An 18,159-nucleotide genomic window follows, 5' to 3' on the forward strand; every position below is an offset into this window, starting at 1 on the left:
CACTGCGATCGCTTTGCTTACCCCCTCCATGCACTTCGCACGAAGCCAATAATTGTATCACCAAATGTTCTGCCAGTTGACAGCCAAGACGCTCAGTCTTATTATAATAGTTGTATGACCGCAATTTATTTACGTTCTTTGTTTGTATTGGCTGGAGAAGGATAGTTTCGTTAAACGTTAACTCTGCTATTTGTATTATTTGCACAGACTTATATGTAGGTGCTTTACAGATATTATTATATCATCCTCATCCCATTGGAAGCAATGACAGCAGAAGTAAAATAGTACTGCTCTTGTTATAAACTCATATAAAATTAAAGAAATTCAGAGGCTTGTTTTAAACTAGAGATGGGCCGAATACGGACTTAGCCGAATACGAATATTCGGCCGAACATTCGGTTCAGCTGTTACCGAACCGAACATTCGGTTGCGCCATATTTTAGATTCTGGCTTAAAACTTTTCAATGATTGGTAATGGGTACATTTATCTTACTAAAGGCTCTTAATGTTCCTATAATTTAGTGCATAAGAAAATTTACGATTTTGTTTCTTAAACTACGTTATTTTTACTTTATTACAATATTATTGTACTCTCCCTTTGGTAGTTCTTAAAATGCTGAAATAGGATGGCATTATCCGATGAATTACGAAACAACTTACCTACACTATTTATTTACTTTGTTTATTCGGTAAATATTCGGCAATGTCACCGAACTATTCGGCCGAATACGAACATTAAAAATCTTGCCGAATATGCCGAATACCGAATATTTACTGAATATTTGGCCCATCTCTATTTTAAACACATTATGTTAGAAATAATGACAATTTAAGACTTCTTATGCTTTATTATTTTTCTAGATATTGGATTATCCACGCCAGATCTAGGGATTAGTTGTCAAAGCGGATCCCAGGCTCCCGTGTGCCGTGGCAATGCCAGGGTAACCGCAAGGAGGATGATCATGATTGGATTATCCCATATTTTAGCCTCTTAGAAAGGTATTATTCATTTTTCAAAAGCCGATCTCTGCCATCCTCTAGTTTAAAATTCTCTCTGTTAGAAATGAGAATATCATTTCAACACTCACATATTATTTATGCATAATATTTAGTATCGCGACACGCGTGCAACGAGGAGTACATTGGCGACATTGTGGGCCAATTGACGATATATTCAATTGGGAGGAAAGCGCTGAAACATCCTCGTGGTAATGAGGTATATTATTTCAATAGATTTGTTGACGTTCTCATTAGTTTTATTGCCACGTCTTGGGACTGTGATTTTAATTTACTGATTTACTGTTAATTACTATACCTATTGATAAAGTTATAGCGTTCAGTACGAACAGTACAAATTTTACCCCTTTATAGGTGGGTTTGTGTATGACTTACATTACACTACAAACTTCTTCATTTTTTTTTTGTATATGTAACGTAGTCATTCAATAACAATCGATACTTTATTGCACATAAGTACAAATAGTGGAAAAAAAAACTTAAACTATAACTTATATAAAAAATAAATAAACCTAAAAACTGGCAGGGTGCCCATCACGCAAGCAGCATTCCCGCGCTGTATTGCAATAGCAATTCTTTGCGCGAGAAAGCTGCCGGCGCGAGGGTCACCTGTTGCCTTGCAAGCAAACTTCTTCATTATAAAATTTGGTGTACGAGATGTATGTATGATGTACCGCATCTGTAACCATTTGTGGAAGTCCGTAGTATTTAACGTAAAGCAAAGCCTAGACAGAATCTTAATACAGTTCTTTGAAATTAAAACAAGATCGACCTAACTTAAAAAAAACTTTAGATAATCTAACTAAACTCACCGTCAAATCCGGCAGCCCCATACCACTATCCCTAAAGTACCTCCACAGGAACATCCCTCACACCACACTACATGATACCATGACACCACACGATGATATAAGAGTTATAAGACAGCCGCTAGGCCTGATAGTTCGCTCACGAAATGATCGCACACTATATTACTCGTACATGATCTGTAGTGTTTTGCACAAGAAGAAAACACAAAGTTAGGATGGTTTTCACATGTTTTGCGCTCACAAAATGACACTATAACACAATGTTGTCTGTTTCTACACCACACTACATGGTCTGGTCTATGATCACACAACACGATGAGATGTTTACTAGCTTTCACAAGATGTTTTGATCACAAAACGACACGGTCACACGATTTTGATCATCTCTTACTATATCACATCACACTACATGGCCTATGATCACACTATGGTACGATAGTTTTCACAAGATGATTCGCTTACGAACACACGATGTCATGATACTGTTGCCATCAGATATATCTGTAACGCGTAATTAATTTTGTGGACATATTTTTTTAGATTTGGCTGTAGATTTTTAAATAGCTTCCGGTCATCTGGTAAAGTTTTGTCAAGGTAAGGTAGTAATTAAATGATAGTGCAAACATTGAGAAAATAAATATCTAAGACCTTATTGCCCACACGTTAGGTAGATTAATATGTATTTTGGCACGCATTCGTGTTGATTTAATACTTTGATGATCAGTTCAGTTTTTATGTCAGTAAAATACTGATTTTAAGGAGTTACTGATCAAAACTTTACTGATCGTCAGTGGGCCTTAGGCACATAATTTAAAAGGTTTAAGTTAATAGAATGAATGGATAGTCTTATAGGTATGTATCTAGATATTTTGGCACTTCAATCGTGTCGATATTTGATACCTTCACTTTACTAACATAAAAACTAAACTGATCATCAATGGATCATCAACCTTGATTTAAAAGGTTTACCAATAGTTATCTAATATTGTGATACTGGAAACTACACTAAACAAATGAAAAGCCACTAATAAATTAACAACGAATTCTTCAAAACCCCGGAAGTGACGCTTCGCGCTAAGAAGCACCCAGTAACGAACTCAAACTTTCACACAAAGAAACAAAACACTTGACACGGCTGTCCAGATTGTAATGAGCACATATCACGTCCGGATATATCTGACGGGCGGTGATCGTTCACCTTGCGACAGCAGAGCACGCGTTGGAGCATCGAGACCGACTGAGCGCGGGCGCGGCGGAAAACCAATTTTCAGGGTGCGTAGCCAAATGCACAAAGGCTTACTATAATATCGTTATCGTAGCTAGCTATCTCTATCGCTCTTCCGTATTGGCGCGACAGAGCCAGACTGTGTTTCGATCGGCGTCTAGCGTCAATGATTGTCAATTCGCGTCAACTTCTTGATGAAAAGATTGGACGGATCGGTGTTTTTAACTTTTGATATTGAGAAAGTTTCTTCGCTGATTGACCGGGACAATGTAGCAATGAATGGAGGGAATTCTTTGATCAGTCGCTCTGAGCAAAACAATTTCATCAGTAGTTTCTGGATGTGGTATACAGAGAACATTTCAGAAGCTGTTTTAGCAAGAAAGCTTGATTTAAGTGTGTTAGAAAATGTATTAATTCTTATCTCAAAGCTCATTCAAAAATATTCGCAAATCGAATTCGATTGACAACAAAATGATTCAAATCATTTACACTTTAAATAGGTAGATAATTAATAGGTCTTAAAGCTACAGAAGAATCAGTACCTAATACTCAGCTTGGTTAATTGAAATGGTATAATATGTATGTACAGTCGCCATCAGATATATAAGAGCGCCCGAGGTACTCAAAAATATCTGAACACGCCTCTATTGCCTAGGCGTTAGAGGCGTGTTCAGATATTTTTGAGTACCTCGGGCGCTCTTATATATCTGATGGCGACTGTACCTACAGTCATTCAATTTTAATCCTAGGCCACTGTAGAACCTTTTCACAGTAAACGTCAAAGTGACTTCTATGATAAATACAACACGGAGTCATTAAGACAGGGTTCTAGGATTCAAATTGGTTGACTGTAAACACAAAAAACATGTAATTTTAGCCTTACGCGGCTTTAGATTAATTAGCTACTAAAGTAGAACTGTAACAGATTAGACAAATAAACAAAACACACGCATATTACCGCATCCGAGCGGCGACCTCCCTAACCTCGACGTATTTTTAGAGTAGGGCTGCCTTCCTGCTTGGCCAATAGCACATACTTTACGATGTGATAACGCATAATAATCGTGCCTACATCTGTGAGAATTTGAGCTGTGTTTGAACGGGCCACAAGTTATAGTTGTATGGCAAATATGGAGTAGTATACGACTTTTCTTGATTTGTAAAAGGTGACTTTTAGTAGGAGTGTTTACTTATTTAGTTCAGACATTTTATATATGAAGGATATTTTAGTGCAGTAATTAATGAGTGGAAGTTTGCTCGGGCAAGACTGTTTAGATCATTAAGTTTTATGGTTACTCAATTGGTCGATTGACCCATTGATATGTGTTGTTTTGGGGTTTTTGTTCCCTGTTACTATAACCTAACCACAAAATTAAAATTTTGAAAAAACCCCCGACCGCGACCTAGTGTACCGATTTTCATGAAACATGGCTAAGAACACTTCCGACTAACACAACTTTCAAATAAAAAAAACTAAATCGAAATCGGTTCATCCGTTCAGGAGCTACGATGCCACAGACAGACACACACACAGACAGACAAACAGACAGACAGACAGACAGACAGACAGACAGACAGACGGACAGACAGACAGACACGTCAAACTTATAACACCCCGTCGTTTTTGCGTCGGGGGTTAAAAATCCAACTTCTGTGGAACGTATGATGATCCTAGCTTCTATAAACTTAAGAATACGAGTTGTCTCATATTGAAGTTATTTCCAAAGCATTAGGCACTCATTAATATGTACAAAGAAGGCACATCTTCATTTAGTGCAACTATTTGACTCTCTAGGTCACCCGTTGACCACGAATGCTGTAAAGTGTTCGAAACGTCGGGATGAATTGTAAATTCATTATACTCGATTTAATCCGTTTCCATAGTTTTATTTCATGAGTAACTATCGCGGAAACCGAAGACAATATTCTCTATAGATAGGCCTTCAAAAAAAATCATTGCAAACTAGCGAAGTGCCAGCCCTGCACTGTAAGCTAATCAAGCATGATATCAATAATGAGAGTTCACCGCATTAGGGTCATCTCTCGAGTGACTCACGAGTGGGTGTCCTGCCTCGGACACTTTCATACGAATATGTCATCGTTATTCAGCGGAAACAGAGAAATTGTTCTCAATTTCCCTCCCAAGACCAACCTACGTGTACTTTGGTCTAAGAAATTTAAATTTGAGAACTGAATTGGCCTATTTCACAAACACTGAGCTTTCTGTAAAAAATAATCTGCTAAAAACGCATTTATATTAAGAAACTTAACTGTTTCAAATAAAAAAGCAACGCACATTTCGAATTTCCCAGCGTTTTCTTTGTCACGTTTAACAAAGACATGTCTGCTTTAATTTCGCAGAAACGAACAAAGAATAATGAATAAAATGCCAAAATCTAGACAGTGTTATTTTAATATACGAAACTTCCGTATCTTCGTTGTCGAGAAAATACGTCACAAAGATAAATACTGCAACAAGGATAGCTAAGATGTTAGACTACATAGTTTCCTACTAGTCAAATCAGCTTCTTTTTAAGAACTGTCAAAACGATTTGCTAATATGGAATTAATTTGAAATCGCGAGGAGTGACGTCACGGTCCACTCATTCATTTTATATCTTACTCTTTGACTTCTTAAAGAGAAATTATGTTTAAAACTAACTACTGTCCACATTTTTCTTCTAATTATTTGGTGCTTTATTTCGTGCACTGCAAAAAATATTTAAGTATGGGAAACTACCCTATTAATCTAATATTTAACTTTGATCTATGTAATAAACATGATCTAATTATAATACCAACCAGAAGTTCCATTTAGTCTAAAACATGTTTAAAATTATTAGACAAGCCTAAAATGTACAAGACATAGTTGAATTTAATAGTCATAAACCATGTTTCATACAGCTGAGGACTTTTTATTTATCCCCTAGTGCAAGAATCTCATCATTACAGCGTTTGAGCCCAAAGCAAACTTGTCAGTCTGCCAACTGAATCAGCAGACGTCTCGGTCCAAAGACACCCGACACAATGTCTATTATACGTCTTATTGCAACGTGATACTGTACAAATTCTAGTGATTACTTTCATACTAATTAGGTATTTGTTACTATGCCCCTTATAAAAATAATATAAAGTACAGTCAGCAACAAAAATATGAATAAAGCGCAAAAAATATGTATGAACGAATAATTATGACGGGCAAAGTTGAAGGCACGAGACCTCAGGCTCCTACCCCTACTAGATGGTGTGCTCAAATTACTGCACCCATGCGATCAAAACTGCACGAGGCCATGCGCTTGGCGAGGAACAGACGCCTATGGAGGGACCTAGTCTTCAACAGAATGACATGACGTCACGATCCTCAGCATTGAGGGAACGACTAAAGAAGAAAAATGTTCAGTCAGACAATAAAGGCCAATGTGTATATATTTTAGCACTTCGCTTGTATTCATATTATTTGTTGCTGGCTGTATATTTACAAATTGTGAAGATAAGCTTTGAAATGCGATAGCTAAATTTAAACTTTGATAGAGTACAGTCAGCCAAAAAAGTGGTTTACCACTTTTCGACCTTATGTGTTTGAAATAGAGTCGAAAAGTGGTAAACCACTTTCTTGGCTGACTGTACATTTTAGAAGCAAATATGTGAGTGTATTTAGTAAAACTTTCCACTTTGTCGGTTACCATTAAGGCGAGATTTACTTGTATCTTTATATGAATAAACTGACTAAGGGGCTTTAAAGCAATCGACAAAGTGGGGCGTTTTCCCGTGCACACTCACATATACTGTACCCATTAGGAGTGCATATTCATGTTGATTTAGCTCGTATTACAAGGGGTTAAAGTTTGTAGATTTTGTGTTAAGCTGCCTTTTGATGCCGACTTGATGGATCGAGCGAAATCAAAACAGTCACTTCAAGAATAGAGTGAGAATTATATTGGGCCTTAACACGCAGTTGCCGAAAATAGAAGACATACTAAGACACACTCATATTGGGGATTACTTTGTATTAGGGGGCATAATAGGAACAATTGATTCTCAATTTTATTGTAAATCTTTTCCAAAATTATTGTTACTCCCTGAAAATTTAAAATTACTACATAAATCAAATTATAATTAGTCATAAAATATAAGCAAAACCTTTCTTTCTTCAGTCTCCCTTATTATACTGGTGTCGAAATATTTGTGATATTAACTCTAAATTTAGATCAGGGAGAAGTGGGGTCATATGAGATGATGTGCTCGTGCTGTTGTTGCCAGGTGGCTTACGTCAAGATAATATAAATAAGAATGCTTTTAACATTAAAATGTTTATGGCTTTTTTTTATAAATAACACTTAATTTTAACTTTATCAAATATCAATATACATATCGTCACTACTTTAAAAAAAAAAACTTGTATCTTCGTCTGTCAATGAAAAGAAAATTGTAGTAAGTATGTATGGAATGCATATAGACTTACTGCGTTTTAACTTTGAGGAACAGCGTGAGAAACGAGATTTTTTAAAAGTAGGGACGATATGGCTTTTTAGTTACTACATAAATGTTGTACATATATACAGTTTAAAAAAATTTAAAAAAATCACAGAAGTAGACCTTTATAAAGACTTTCTAGGAAAATTGTTTTAAACTTGATATGTTTAGTAGTTTTTGAGAAAAATACGGAAAACTACGGAACCCTACACTGAGCGTGGCCCGACACGCTCTTGGCCGATTTTTCTTAGACTGTAGCTGTCTATACGGAGTCACATATGCAACATTATAGTGTAATAATGGAAAAAAGTGGATCCCCCCAGTCAAGATTTGCCCCGCTGTGCCTTATGTATTTTAAACACGGTGATCTTATAATGAATGTGTTTTAATTATAGCTCGAACGACAGTTGTTTATAATAAAAATAACCGTGACAATGAAAACCTGGCGCCAATTCTTGGCAAATGAATTTTACGTAAAAAATCTAATTGGTTCATTCTTTGTACAACTGCTAATTATACAATAAAGTAATATTGTCTTAATGGTAATTTGACGGATTCAGGTTGTAAACCTTATAAACTAAATAAATATGAAAGAAAAAAGGAGCAACCACGCGGACGGATGATTTAGTCGCCAACGTCTTAACCACTAGACCAACCGGCTCGTTTAGGTAATTTGAAATCTAAACCCACAATAGGCGAGACGACTAAAAAAGTTAGATGGTCACTCATTTTAGACACGTATTTTTTCTTTTTTCTCGTAAACGAAAAATGACGGTACAGTGCGTTGAAGTTTCGCGTGACGTCACGCCTAGGTACAATTTTTACTTAGAAGTGACGTCACAAGCCCCCACTCCGGAACTTTGATGCTCTATATCTTTGTATTTTTTCATTAATTAGAAAAAGCGAAAAATATGTGTTTTTTTTTATTTATTTTTTTATTGATTAGGGAAACAAACAGCATACATAATTTCTTATAGTCTACAACGATATGTTAACACATTAGCCAAAACAGTTTCCACTGAAAGTTAGTACATACAATTTTGCTCTGAGAGACAAACATGCGATTAGGTATGTTTAAGTTTACATATTTAAATGTAACACAAGGATGTAAAAAAAAAGTAGGAAAGAAATAGGACTAAACAATGAATTACAAACCAGTATAAGTAGCTTGTGCGCTCTAACTGCTAATTCTAGAATGACTTACATTAGTTTAACATTAACCAAATGAAGGAGTACCTATTTATTGTATACATTTAAAGGAGATGTAATGTAATCATTTAGCTGATGCTTTCACTGCAGAAACAAATTGCCGGAACTTTAAATGAAAGATATCCAGAGATGAATATTTATTGTTGTAAAAATTGCACGCTCTTATTAGGAATTTATTTTTAACATATATTTTACGACTTAAAGGAATACAAAACAGCTTAGTAGATCTAGTTCGAGAGCTGGGACAACGAAACGACATTTTTCCTACAAGTAAGGGCGATTTCCGCTTGCAATAATATTATGTCAGTGACAATTGCTCTGTCTATATTTGATATTTACGTCATGCCATGTGTCAAGTTAACCTTAGCGATCGTTAGAGCTCACATAAACTTTTGTCAAAACGGGTAGACCAGTTCCTTGGCCCACTGTACAGGAGGCTCACTGTTAACGGATCACACGTGAGTAGTCGACATTGAGTTTTAATGCGCAGCGTGAAGGTCATAAAACTGTGTGGAACCACCAGGATGTACGAAAGAAGCGCGGAGTGAGCCATCCCAGCCGGCGTAGCCGGCGGCGTAGATGGCAATCGTCGCCGCTAGACGCCGCGCCGACAGAAATGCAGTCTAGCTCTGTCGCGCCAGTACGCTAGAGCGATAGAGATAGATGGCTACGAAACAGATATAATCGTGAGCGTTTGTGCATTCGGCTACGGACACAGGTCACTCGCAAATTATTCACCTACTCCTTGACCTCTCTGCAGTTACAATCACGACCTAATGACAGTACGTCGGCGTGATCCTACCTATACATTTTAGAACAAGTTGGAGAAATGCCAGCTATCACCAAGGTCGCTGGAGTGACACTCACTTTGAATACACTCATTCTGGTTTTCCCTAAATGATGTAACTGCTGGGCTTGTTCTATAGAGTTGGGATGTTTTGTTGTCGACAGACGAAGTTTAAACGTGGTGGGTTGACGGGGGGAGTTTCTATTTTTATACGATGTTGGGTGTCAAAAATACTTAAAAATAAAATTTTATTGAGAATATGCATTCTTATTTTCAAAGATAAAAAAAGAAAAACGAAGGGCTCCGACGGAAGTAAAAGTGTGTCCAATGCAAGACCATTTCTCGTTCGTTCGTTACATTTACTATCACTAATTCTGCAAATGAACCGTAAATGTAACAGTCTTTTTACATAACTAGTTGACAACCTGTGCCATATCGGTGTGACTTGAGATCTTTGCGTATCCAAGTACGATACGTTTTGAGACTGCATCATTGGCTCTGAAAAATTTTGTCTGCTTCTAAAAAGTCAAGTTCTAGCATACCCGGCTATTGCACGCTCTCTTCTCCAATTGACAACGTTTCAAAATTTTTCAATGTCCCTAAATCGAAAACCATTTCGAGATATACGCCTGTAGATCACAAAAATATATTTTTTAATATTTTTTTTTCTTATTTTTAGTAAAAAAATCTTAAAAATAGATTAAAGGGGAAGTGACGTCACATAGTTGAGTCTTATTCAGAGCTGCCACTATAACCAACAAAATCTTGTTGGAATGATTTTGTCGTTTTCTTATGTGTATGAAACAACACATGTGACGTCATAAAGCTGTGTCTTGACGTTTGTAACTTACGCTCTTTCTGTTCGAAGTAGTAATAAAAAGGGATTTTCGCATTAAAATAGCAGTTTTTGGGAAAAATAAAAAAATACGTGAATCTTTAAATATTGAGTTCTTTCAAACCAAACAATAAAAAGTAGTAGTTGAAAATATGAAATGTTGTCAATAATATATTCTTGCCTTTTCTGCGCTATAGTAAAAGGAACAATGAACATACCTGTGCCACGTCTACGAGTTGGGCTCTTTGCATGTCCAAGTTCGCAGTCATAGATAAAGCTTCCACACTAACTCTCAAAGATTTGGCGTTAGCACACTGATGTCGGATCGGGGGCGTATCATACCAGAACCGTTGTCAGGACTTTCCTTATATCACAGAATTTACCAATAATACCACACCATGTTCATATCACAGAATTTACAGCGCAAAACCGATTACACACCAAATCACATCATAAAATACATTCCGCCTATTATTTCGAGCAAACCGCCGGATTAGAGCGATTAATCTCCAACAACGCCAGCACTCCTCAACCATTTCCCCTGCAGATCGATTGACAGCCTCCAATCATCTGTTTTTAGATTCCGTTCTTTCAGACAGTAGCGTCTTCTCTGACGTTTTGGCAGAACTCAGTCGAATACCAGCCAGGTTGTACAAAGTTGTAAAACCTTTGTTTGCTTTGTCAAATTATATCGTGATAAAACTTATCTCAAACCACATTTTGGTCGTTCTCCGACACGGCTAACCTGACATATTCGCGTCCCTTGTCTACGGCTATAAATAGTATAAATGTAATATTTCTTTGGCAGTCGAGTAAAACGAACGTACCTGTGCAACATCGGTGAGTTGAGCTCGCTGCATGTCTAAGTCCGCGATTCGTTTGAGCGCTGCGTCTTCGGCTCTGGATAAAGTTTCTACCGCTTCGAAAACTCCGAGAAGCTCAGGCATGCCCGGCCAGCGAGGGCTCGCGTCTCCGGGGGATATGGTCTGAAGATATTTTTCAAGTTAGGGAAAAACACAGTATAATAAAGAGTACTATCGTACAGTATGGTCACTCCCGCTCCCCACTGAAAGTTCCGCCCACCCCCTCTCGGTTACCTCACAGTCTGTCAAAAACAAGAACAATCGAGACCGAGAGTCATATCTCACTCACATAAGCATGGTACGCGTTCACCTACACAAGCCTCTCACCTCTTTCATATATTTGATTGCCAGTGTCAGAGGTGTGGGGAAAAGTTAGTTTCGAATTGTCACGTATTTCATCTTCCTTGCGTTATCCCGGCATTTTGCCACGGCTCATGGGAGCCTGGGGTCCGCTTTGACAACTAATCCCAAGATTTATCGTAGGCACTAGTTTTACGAAAACCACTGCTATCTGACCTTCCAACCCGAAGGGTAACTAGGCCTTATTGGAATTAGTCCGGTTTCCTCACGATATTTTCCTTCACCGAAAAGCAACCGGCAAATATCAAATGACATTTTGCACATTTGTTCCGAAAAACTCATTGGTACGAGCCGGGGTTCGAACCCGCGACCTCCGGATCGCAAGTCACACTACCGCTGGGGCACCAGCGCTTCCGAATTGTCACGTAATTATGAGAAATATTTCTGGCATTCTATGTCTAAACGGTTCTTATTCATTTACAATAAAGACGAACTTTGTTTGTAAGCTGATAATGTCTTTATTGAAACATAAGAACCATTTTGTGATAAAAATTCACCTTTTCTTCTTCCAATGGTTTCACCAGCGATCTAATGCTGTATTCCAATTCCAATTCAATTTTATTCCTCTCTTTTTTTACTGTATACTGGTATAATACATGTAGTAGTAGTAGACACTTCATTGTACAGAACAAACAAATTACATGTACAGTGAATAATAAAAACGGTTACGAAAAAAAAATCGAAATAAGATGTCATATATTAAAGAAAAAAAATGACGAGCACCACCAGTGATGAAGGCCGGATTCGAACCGGCGTCTTTAGCAATCCGGGCTAACACCATGAACCCCTAGGCCACCTCGCCACAGCGGAAGCCGTCGAAATTTCTCTTCTATATGTCATCTTTGTAAGACTAGGCGTCTTTGACCAACTCTAAAGGCAAGCAGTAGGTGCTTGCATCTCCTATACAAAACCTTTACAACGACCTAAAACGGTTATGTTCAAAGGCGAGCTTACATGTTTTACTCAATTTATGACCAAATACGAGGGATCTAAATTATACGGTAACAAAACCAACTGACAATTTATAAACTGTACAAGTAAGCATGTGGCAAAACTAATTGTACCTCTCTCGGGCCTTGGCGATCTCGTAATGAGACATCTTCGCTGGGCTCACTGCATGGCGCTGAGCAGGTCTCGTGGACGCGTTCTAATCGTCGCGTGCGACGGTGAAGCTTCTCTTCCAGCCAACGACTCTGCAAGTATGAAACAATTGTTATAAAGCGCAAGTAAATGGAAGGGCAGTTAACTGACAACGGCCAAAACTTATTGAAGAATTATTACGTCGCGAAACGCAGAATTACAACCTATAATTAATATAGACGTCCTCTAAGCTGCTTTGTAACTTGGCTTTTTGCTCATTGTTTCGACTATAAATAAGCTGGGTAGTTTTTACCTAAGGTCGAAGGCACACAGGAGTGGTACTTTTAAAATTAGTGATCTTTGCTAGGTCTATTTAAATCACGAATATACTCTTATTGAAATTGACTTGTATATCCTAATGAACACAAGTTAAATTATAATCTATTGAAAATATTTCAACTTGTGCTGTCTTAAAGTAGTCACACTACTATGTATATAAATTAAAACCGAAATAAATTACACATATGAAAGAAAAAGTGACCAAGTCCTCTGGCACCAGAGGACTTGGTCACTTTTTCTTTCATATGTGTAATTTATTTCGGTTTGACTTGTATATCATTTAAAATACTAAAGAACTCTAGTTCTAAAGGATATAGCAGGTACACACCTGTTCCTTAATTCTCTCCATGAGTTCCTCGGCCCGATCGTCGTTGTCGCCGAGAGAGACAGCCTCACTGAGCTCTGCTTTCTCGCTCCTGAGTGATTCCAGCTCGCCGAGTAACCCGCGCATCTTGTTGTCTCGCTCGTCGATCGTCTTTCTCATTTCTTCCAGCTAAGAAAACAAAAGAAAAATAAATATTACATCACTTAAGTCGAGGGTCTCGATGTTTGTCGACGAAGAGGTTTGTCGATGTTTGCGTGATGTTTGCCGATGTTTCGCAGTAATAATATAGAAGATATGAGCTTTCAACAACTCATCAGTAAGTCTTGCGGTCCAGATTTTAGGTCCTGATCTCCCCATGATCTATCCTGACCTGGATAGTTATTTATATGTTCTAATATAATTGCTTCGTGAGCCGTCTTCTGTTCCAGCTGTTTCTCCAGATTAGCGATTATGTCTCTCAGTAGTAATATCTTCTCGTTGGTGGCTTTCAACTCCTCATCAACATTGCGGTCCTGATCTTATCAAGGTTCCATCTTGCTAATAATGAACATATGTAAAGAGTTACTTACCTGTTCTAGAATTACTACCTGATGAGCCGTTTGCCGATGTTTGCCGATGTCTCGCAGTAATAATATAGAAGATATGAGCTTTCAACTCCTCACATTAAGTCTTGCGGTCCAGATCTTAGGTCAGGATCTGGCCTGGATAGCAGTGGCGAGGCGTGAAGATTTTCATTGGTAAAGCCGGAGTGGTTTTTGGGATCTGTTTTATATGGACTTCTACAGATACTGTAGAATTTTAGGGAACTCGTTGAGAATCGAGTTGTATCGACGCTACGCCACTGCTGGATAGTTATTTACCTGTTCCAGAATGACTGCTTCATGAGCCGTCTTCTGTTCTAACTGGTTCTCCAGATTAGCGATGATATCTCTCAGTAGCAATATCTTCTCGTTGGTGGCTTTTAATTCGTCATCAGCAGCAGCTTTGCGGGCTTCCAGGTCTTGGATGAGGGTGTTCATCTCGCGGGTTTGAGCTTCCAGTTGCTCCACCTAGGTAGTCAAAGTTATTTAAAACACGGCTAAAGTTGTAAGCAGAAAACAATACAGACAAGTCTAAGAAACTTTTGGTAAGGCAAATGATCTTGATTTGTCTAAATGAGACTACATCACAATTGATTAGTAGATATTTCAAGTCTCTGGGCTTAAAATGATAAAGCATTTAATCAACTGAACTGTTAGGTAGGTCTGACACGTCCTATGAATAGAAATGTAGACTAAATGTTTAATAGATGATATATAAATTATATGTACACTATGTATTACATCACAAATGTGTGGAAAATATAGCGAAACTATAATATAACTAAGAGGAAAATTAGATATTTGTTAATACGAAGAACAAGATACAAATCTACAGTTAATATAAGTCTACAAATTACTATCATTCTGTTAGTTCTACAGCTAATGCTACCGTAACAAATATACATACATACACAAAACTTGTATCTTAGTGGCACAAAATCTATTGTATCTTTAATGTACAGTCGACTACAAAGAGATGTAACCACTTTCACCTTATTACAATGCAATAAGGTGAAAAAGTGGATACATCTCTTTGTAGTCGACTGAACACTATGTTACAAATAAAAACTTGACAAAAGATAGAGTCAGAAATTATCCGAAAATAGAATAATTGTCATTTTTTAAATCGTGTATGAGATATACCCTTGAATCGGAATGCCCGAAGGTTGATATTGGACTGTATCTCACAGCCCGCGTCAGTAAACGTTTTCGCGATCAAAATATTAACTCAACGTTTATGGTTCTCCCACACTGGGCTGTTATAAGTTATAAATGTTATATAACGTGTTATGTAACATTTTTAACAGCCCAGTGTGGGAGGCCCGTGGCACCGTGGTGTGACAGGGACAACCCGCCGTCGCGCCATCGCGCCGTCCCTGTCACACCGTGTTATATAACATTTATAACAGCCAGCGTCGGAGCACCATTGATATATATTTCGTGCCACTAAAATGCCAAGTGTATACATACAGTGCTATAAACAAGCCACACTTACATGTGCATAGTGCTCTTGGCAGTTGCAACAACTGATACGCAGGTTAAGCATCTGTAGACACACACAACCCAAGCCTAGGTTAGTACCTACACTTAACTAACCATTTCTGACCTAATTGATAAGGTGCGTATTATAGTTAGTTAAATGTGGTTTAGTTAGTACACTTGTCACGCTGTGACTAGTTCTCAAAACGAGGACTTGACAAATCAGTTAAGTGTGATATATGTAAGAACCAACTTGAAAGAAAAAGGGCAAGATATTAAATCTTGTTTAAGGAAGGTCAATCCATTTTCATTTATTAAAAAAAGAGATACAAAAAGTGCAAGATTTAACCCCTTTCACGCCAATACTTGTTTTAATGTAAATTGAGAAGGATGAGACATTTATCACATTGAATGAACAAAGGCATTAAAAGGGTTAAAATTGGTATTAAAAGTGGAAACATGCTAATAGTATTCGTTACAGTTTTAGTATAAAACATTCACATGTGATTCAATAATACTCGTAAATAGGTGCAAGTATTACTTGTGCAATATACTAGTAAGTAAGTGTAATTTAATCAGCAGTTCTCAAAAAGTTTGTACAAAAATTAAGGAAATAGTTAAATCATTTGTTTTTATTTTGTTACCAAGATTTATTTCATGAATTGATTTTTTTTGTAAGATTTATTTCGTTGTTAAGGTTCTCTAGTATCATTATTTTCTTAATTATAACAATTATCCTGTATTATCTTATGAAAGTCGACTTATATTACTAAATGTTGATAACAAAATAGGATCCATTAAAATATGCTGACGTGGCTATGTACAAAGTTTTTGGGAACTGCTCTAAACAGAGTTGCAGAAGATACTTAGGGCCGGTTGCACCAAACCGTCTGTCTCTATTAAAGGGTTCGTAAAATTTTATTCTATGGGAATTTCCATAGACGTCTGCTGCGTGACGATGATGTGTCTGTCAAATGTAGTTGATGCAACTGGCCCTTAGTATCCGAACTCTTGAAAATTGCTTCGTAGCATCTTTACAGTTGTAGTGCGAAAAGCTTTTCCTTCGTATTTTTAACCCCCGACGCAAAAACGAAGGGGTGTTATAATTTTGACGTGTCTGTCTGTCCGTCTGTCTGTCTGTCTGTTTGTCTGTCTGTCTGTGTGTGTGTGCCTGTCTGTGGCATCGTAGCTCCCGAACGGATGAACCGATTTAGATTTAGTTTTTTTTGTCTGAAAGCTGAGTTAGTCGGGAGTGTTCTTAGCCATGTTTTATGAAAATCGGTCCACTATGTCGCGGTCGGGGGTTTTTTCAAAATTTTAATTTTGTGGTTAGGTTAGGTTATTACGGAAACGTTCGTATTTGTCATGCTAGTTCAGATAATGTACACCTCTTGTACCAAGACTGACTGAAATAGCATCACACGTTCGTACGTTTTCGTAACAATACGAGGGAAAATCTTTTACCACTACATCTGTAGGTATTTCTAGCAGCTAAACTAATAATATGTGGATCTCCATCACAAAGGTAATCGGATAAAAAATATCCTTATTGCACAAGATCTTCTTATTCTTCTCTTTATATTTTTTTTTTACTAAAAATTAAAAGAGTTTCAAAGATCTATCATAAACTAGTTAGTCTTGGGCATTTTCGCGAAAAAAGATTCAAAAAGTTTTTATTCTAAAATAGATAAATTGAATGTTTGTCCTACTCAGAATCATGAGCTCTTTCGATCCTAATAGGTACAAATAGCGTTCTAAATTTAGTTTTTCCACTTCGTTAAAAATTTTCAAATACTTTGTACAGCGGTTACAAAGTGGAAAAGTATGCAAAATAATACAAAATTTTGGGACCATTTTGTTGTCTCTTGTTTTTTGTCCTAGATCGAAAGGGCTAGTGATTCTGAGTAGGAAAAACATAATATGTACGGTCAACCAATTGGAACCCTAGGCCACTGTAGAACTATGTCACAGTGACGTTATAAATCAGATTGTAAGATATCTCTTACTGCTTGTCATTTTGACATGGTTGTAGAGTGGCCTAGGGTTCCAATTGGTTGACTGTACTACCTTAGGAAAAATATTTTTGGTGATTGTTCTCGCGAAAATGCTCTCTTGTCATAAAATGTCATAATGTCTTGTTATTGTGAAGTGTAAGAATCCTTCTTTGATGGAAACCACACACTCAAACCTTACTAATCCAACCCATCTTCGTACCTCGTTGAGTATAGTAGCGTTGGTCTGCAGCCGCGATGTGAGCCTGTTATTCTCGTCTCGCATGGCGTCGAGTCTTCGTGCGAACTCGTCTCTTTCCGCCTCGCGCTCGGCGGCTTGTTCTTCCACGAATGACCGGGTCGAGCGCAGCTGGCGGTTGGCTGCTTCCAGCTGTATAATGGAAGAATATTAATACGAGGGAAAAGGTTCAATTACTACATTGATGCCCAGACATTTATCACTACATATAAGAAGGGAAGAAACAGATCCAGTTCATACATGCATTTTTAGATTAATAGGAAAATTTAAAACTTCAATGACATCCAAAGTCGGTATGAATCGATGTTAGGATGAATTTCACGAAAATATCCCTTACGAAATGCAATTCTTCTAAATTCTAATACTGTTGAAAGCGACTTTGCGTCTTATAATATTTTAAGACTAGGCTAACAAATTAGCATTCCTGAGCTTTATGGACTAATGAAGCAACTGCCATTCAAAGAAAAAGCATTCTCGCATCGCAAGGGACATTCTCGTGGAATGCGACTTTAATGCATGATTAAACC

The 18,159-nt window shown here is 37.5% G+C and overlaps 1 protein-coding gene across 1 annotated transcript in view; it reads right to left on the reverse strand.

The window, feature by feature from the left end:
* LOC125230867 (rootletin-like) overlaps positions 1-18,159 on the reverse strand; it is a 105,288-nt gene that overhangs the window by 8,355 nt on the left and 78,774 nt on the right. Inside the window, exons 15-20 of the mRNA XM_048136120.1 lie at positions 17,597-17,764; positions 15,399-15,449; positions 14,183-14,371; positions 13,326-13,490; positions 12,643-12,771; positions 11,183-11,341 (exon numbers count right to left, since the gene is read on the reverse strand). Of these exons, the coding sequence (XP_047992077.1) occupies positions 11,183-11,341; positions 12,643-12,771; positions 13,326-13,490; positions 14,183-14,371; positions 15,399-15,449; positions 17,597-17,764 (861 nt within the window). The remainder of the gene's footprint in view (positions 1-11,182; positions 11,342-12,642; positions 12,772-13,325; positions 13,491-14,182; positions 14,372-15,398; positions 15,450-17,596; positions 17,765-18,159) is intronic.

Source organism: Leguminivora glycinivorella, chromosome 11 (assembly GCF_023078275.1).
Source record: "Leguminivora glycinivorella isolate SPB_JAAS2020 chromosome 11, LegGlyc_1.1, whole genome shotgun sequence".
NCBI classification, from domain to species: domain Eukaryota; kingdom Metazoa; phylum Arthropoda; class Insecta; order Lepidoptera; family Tortricidae; genus Leguminivora; species Leguminivora glycinivorella.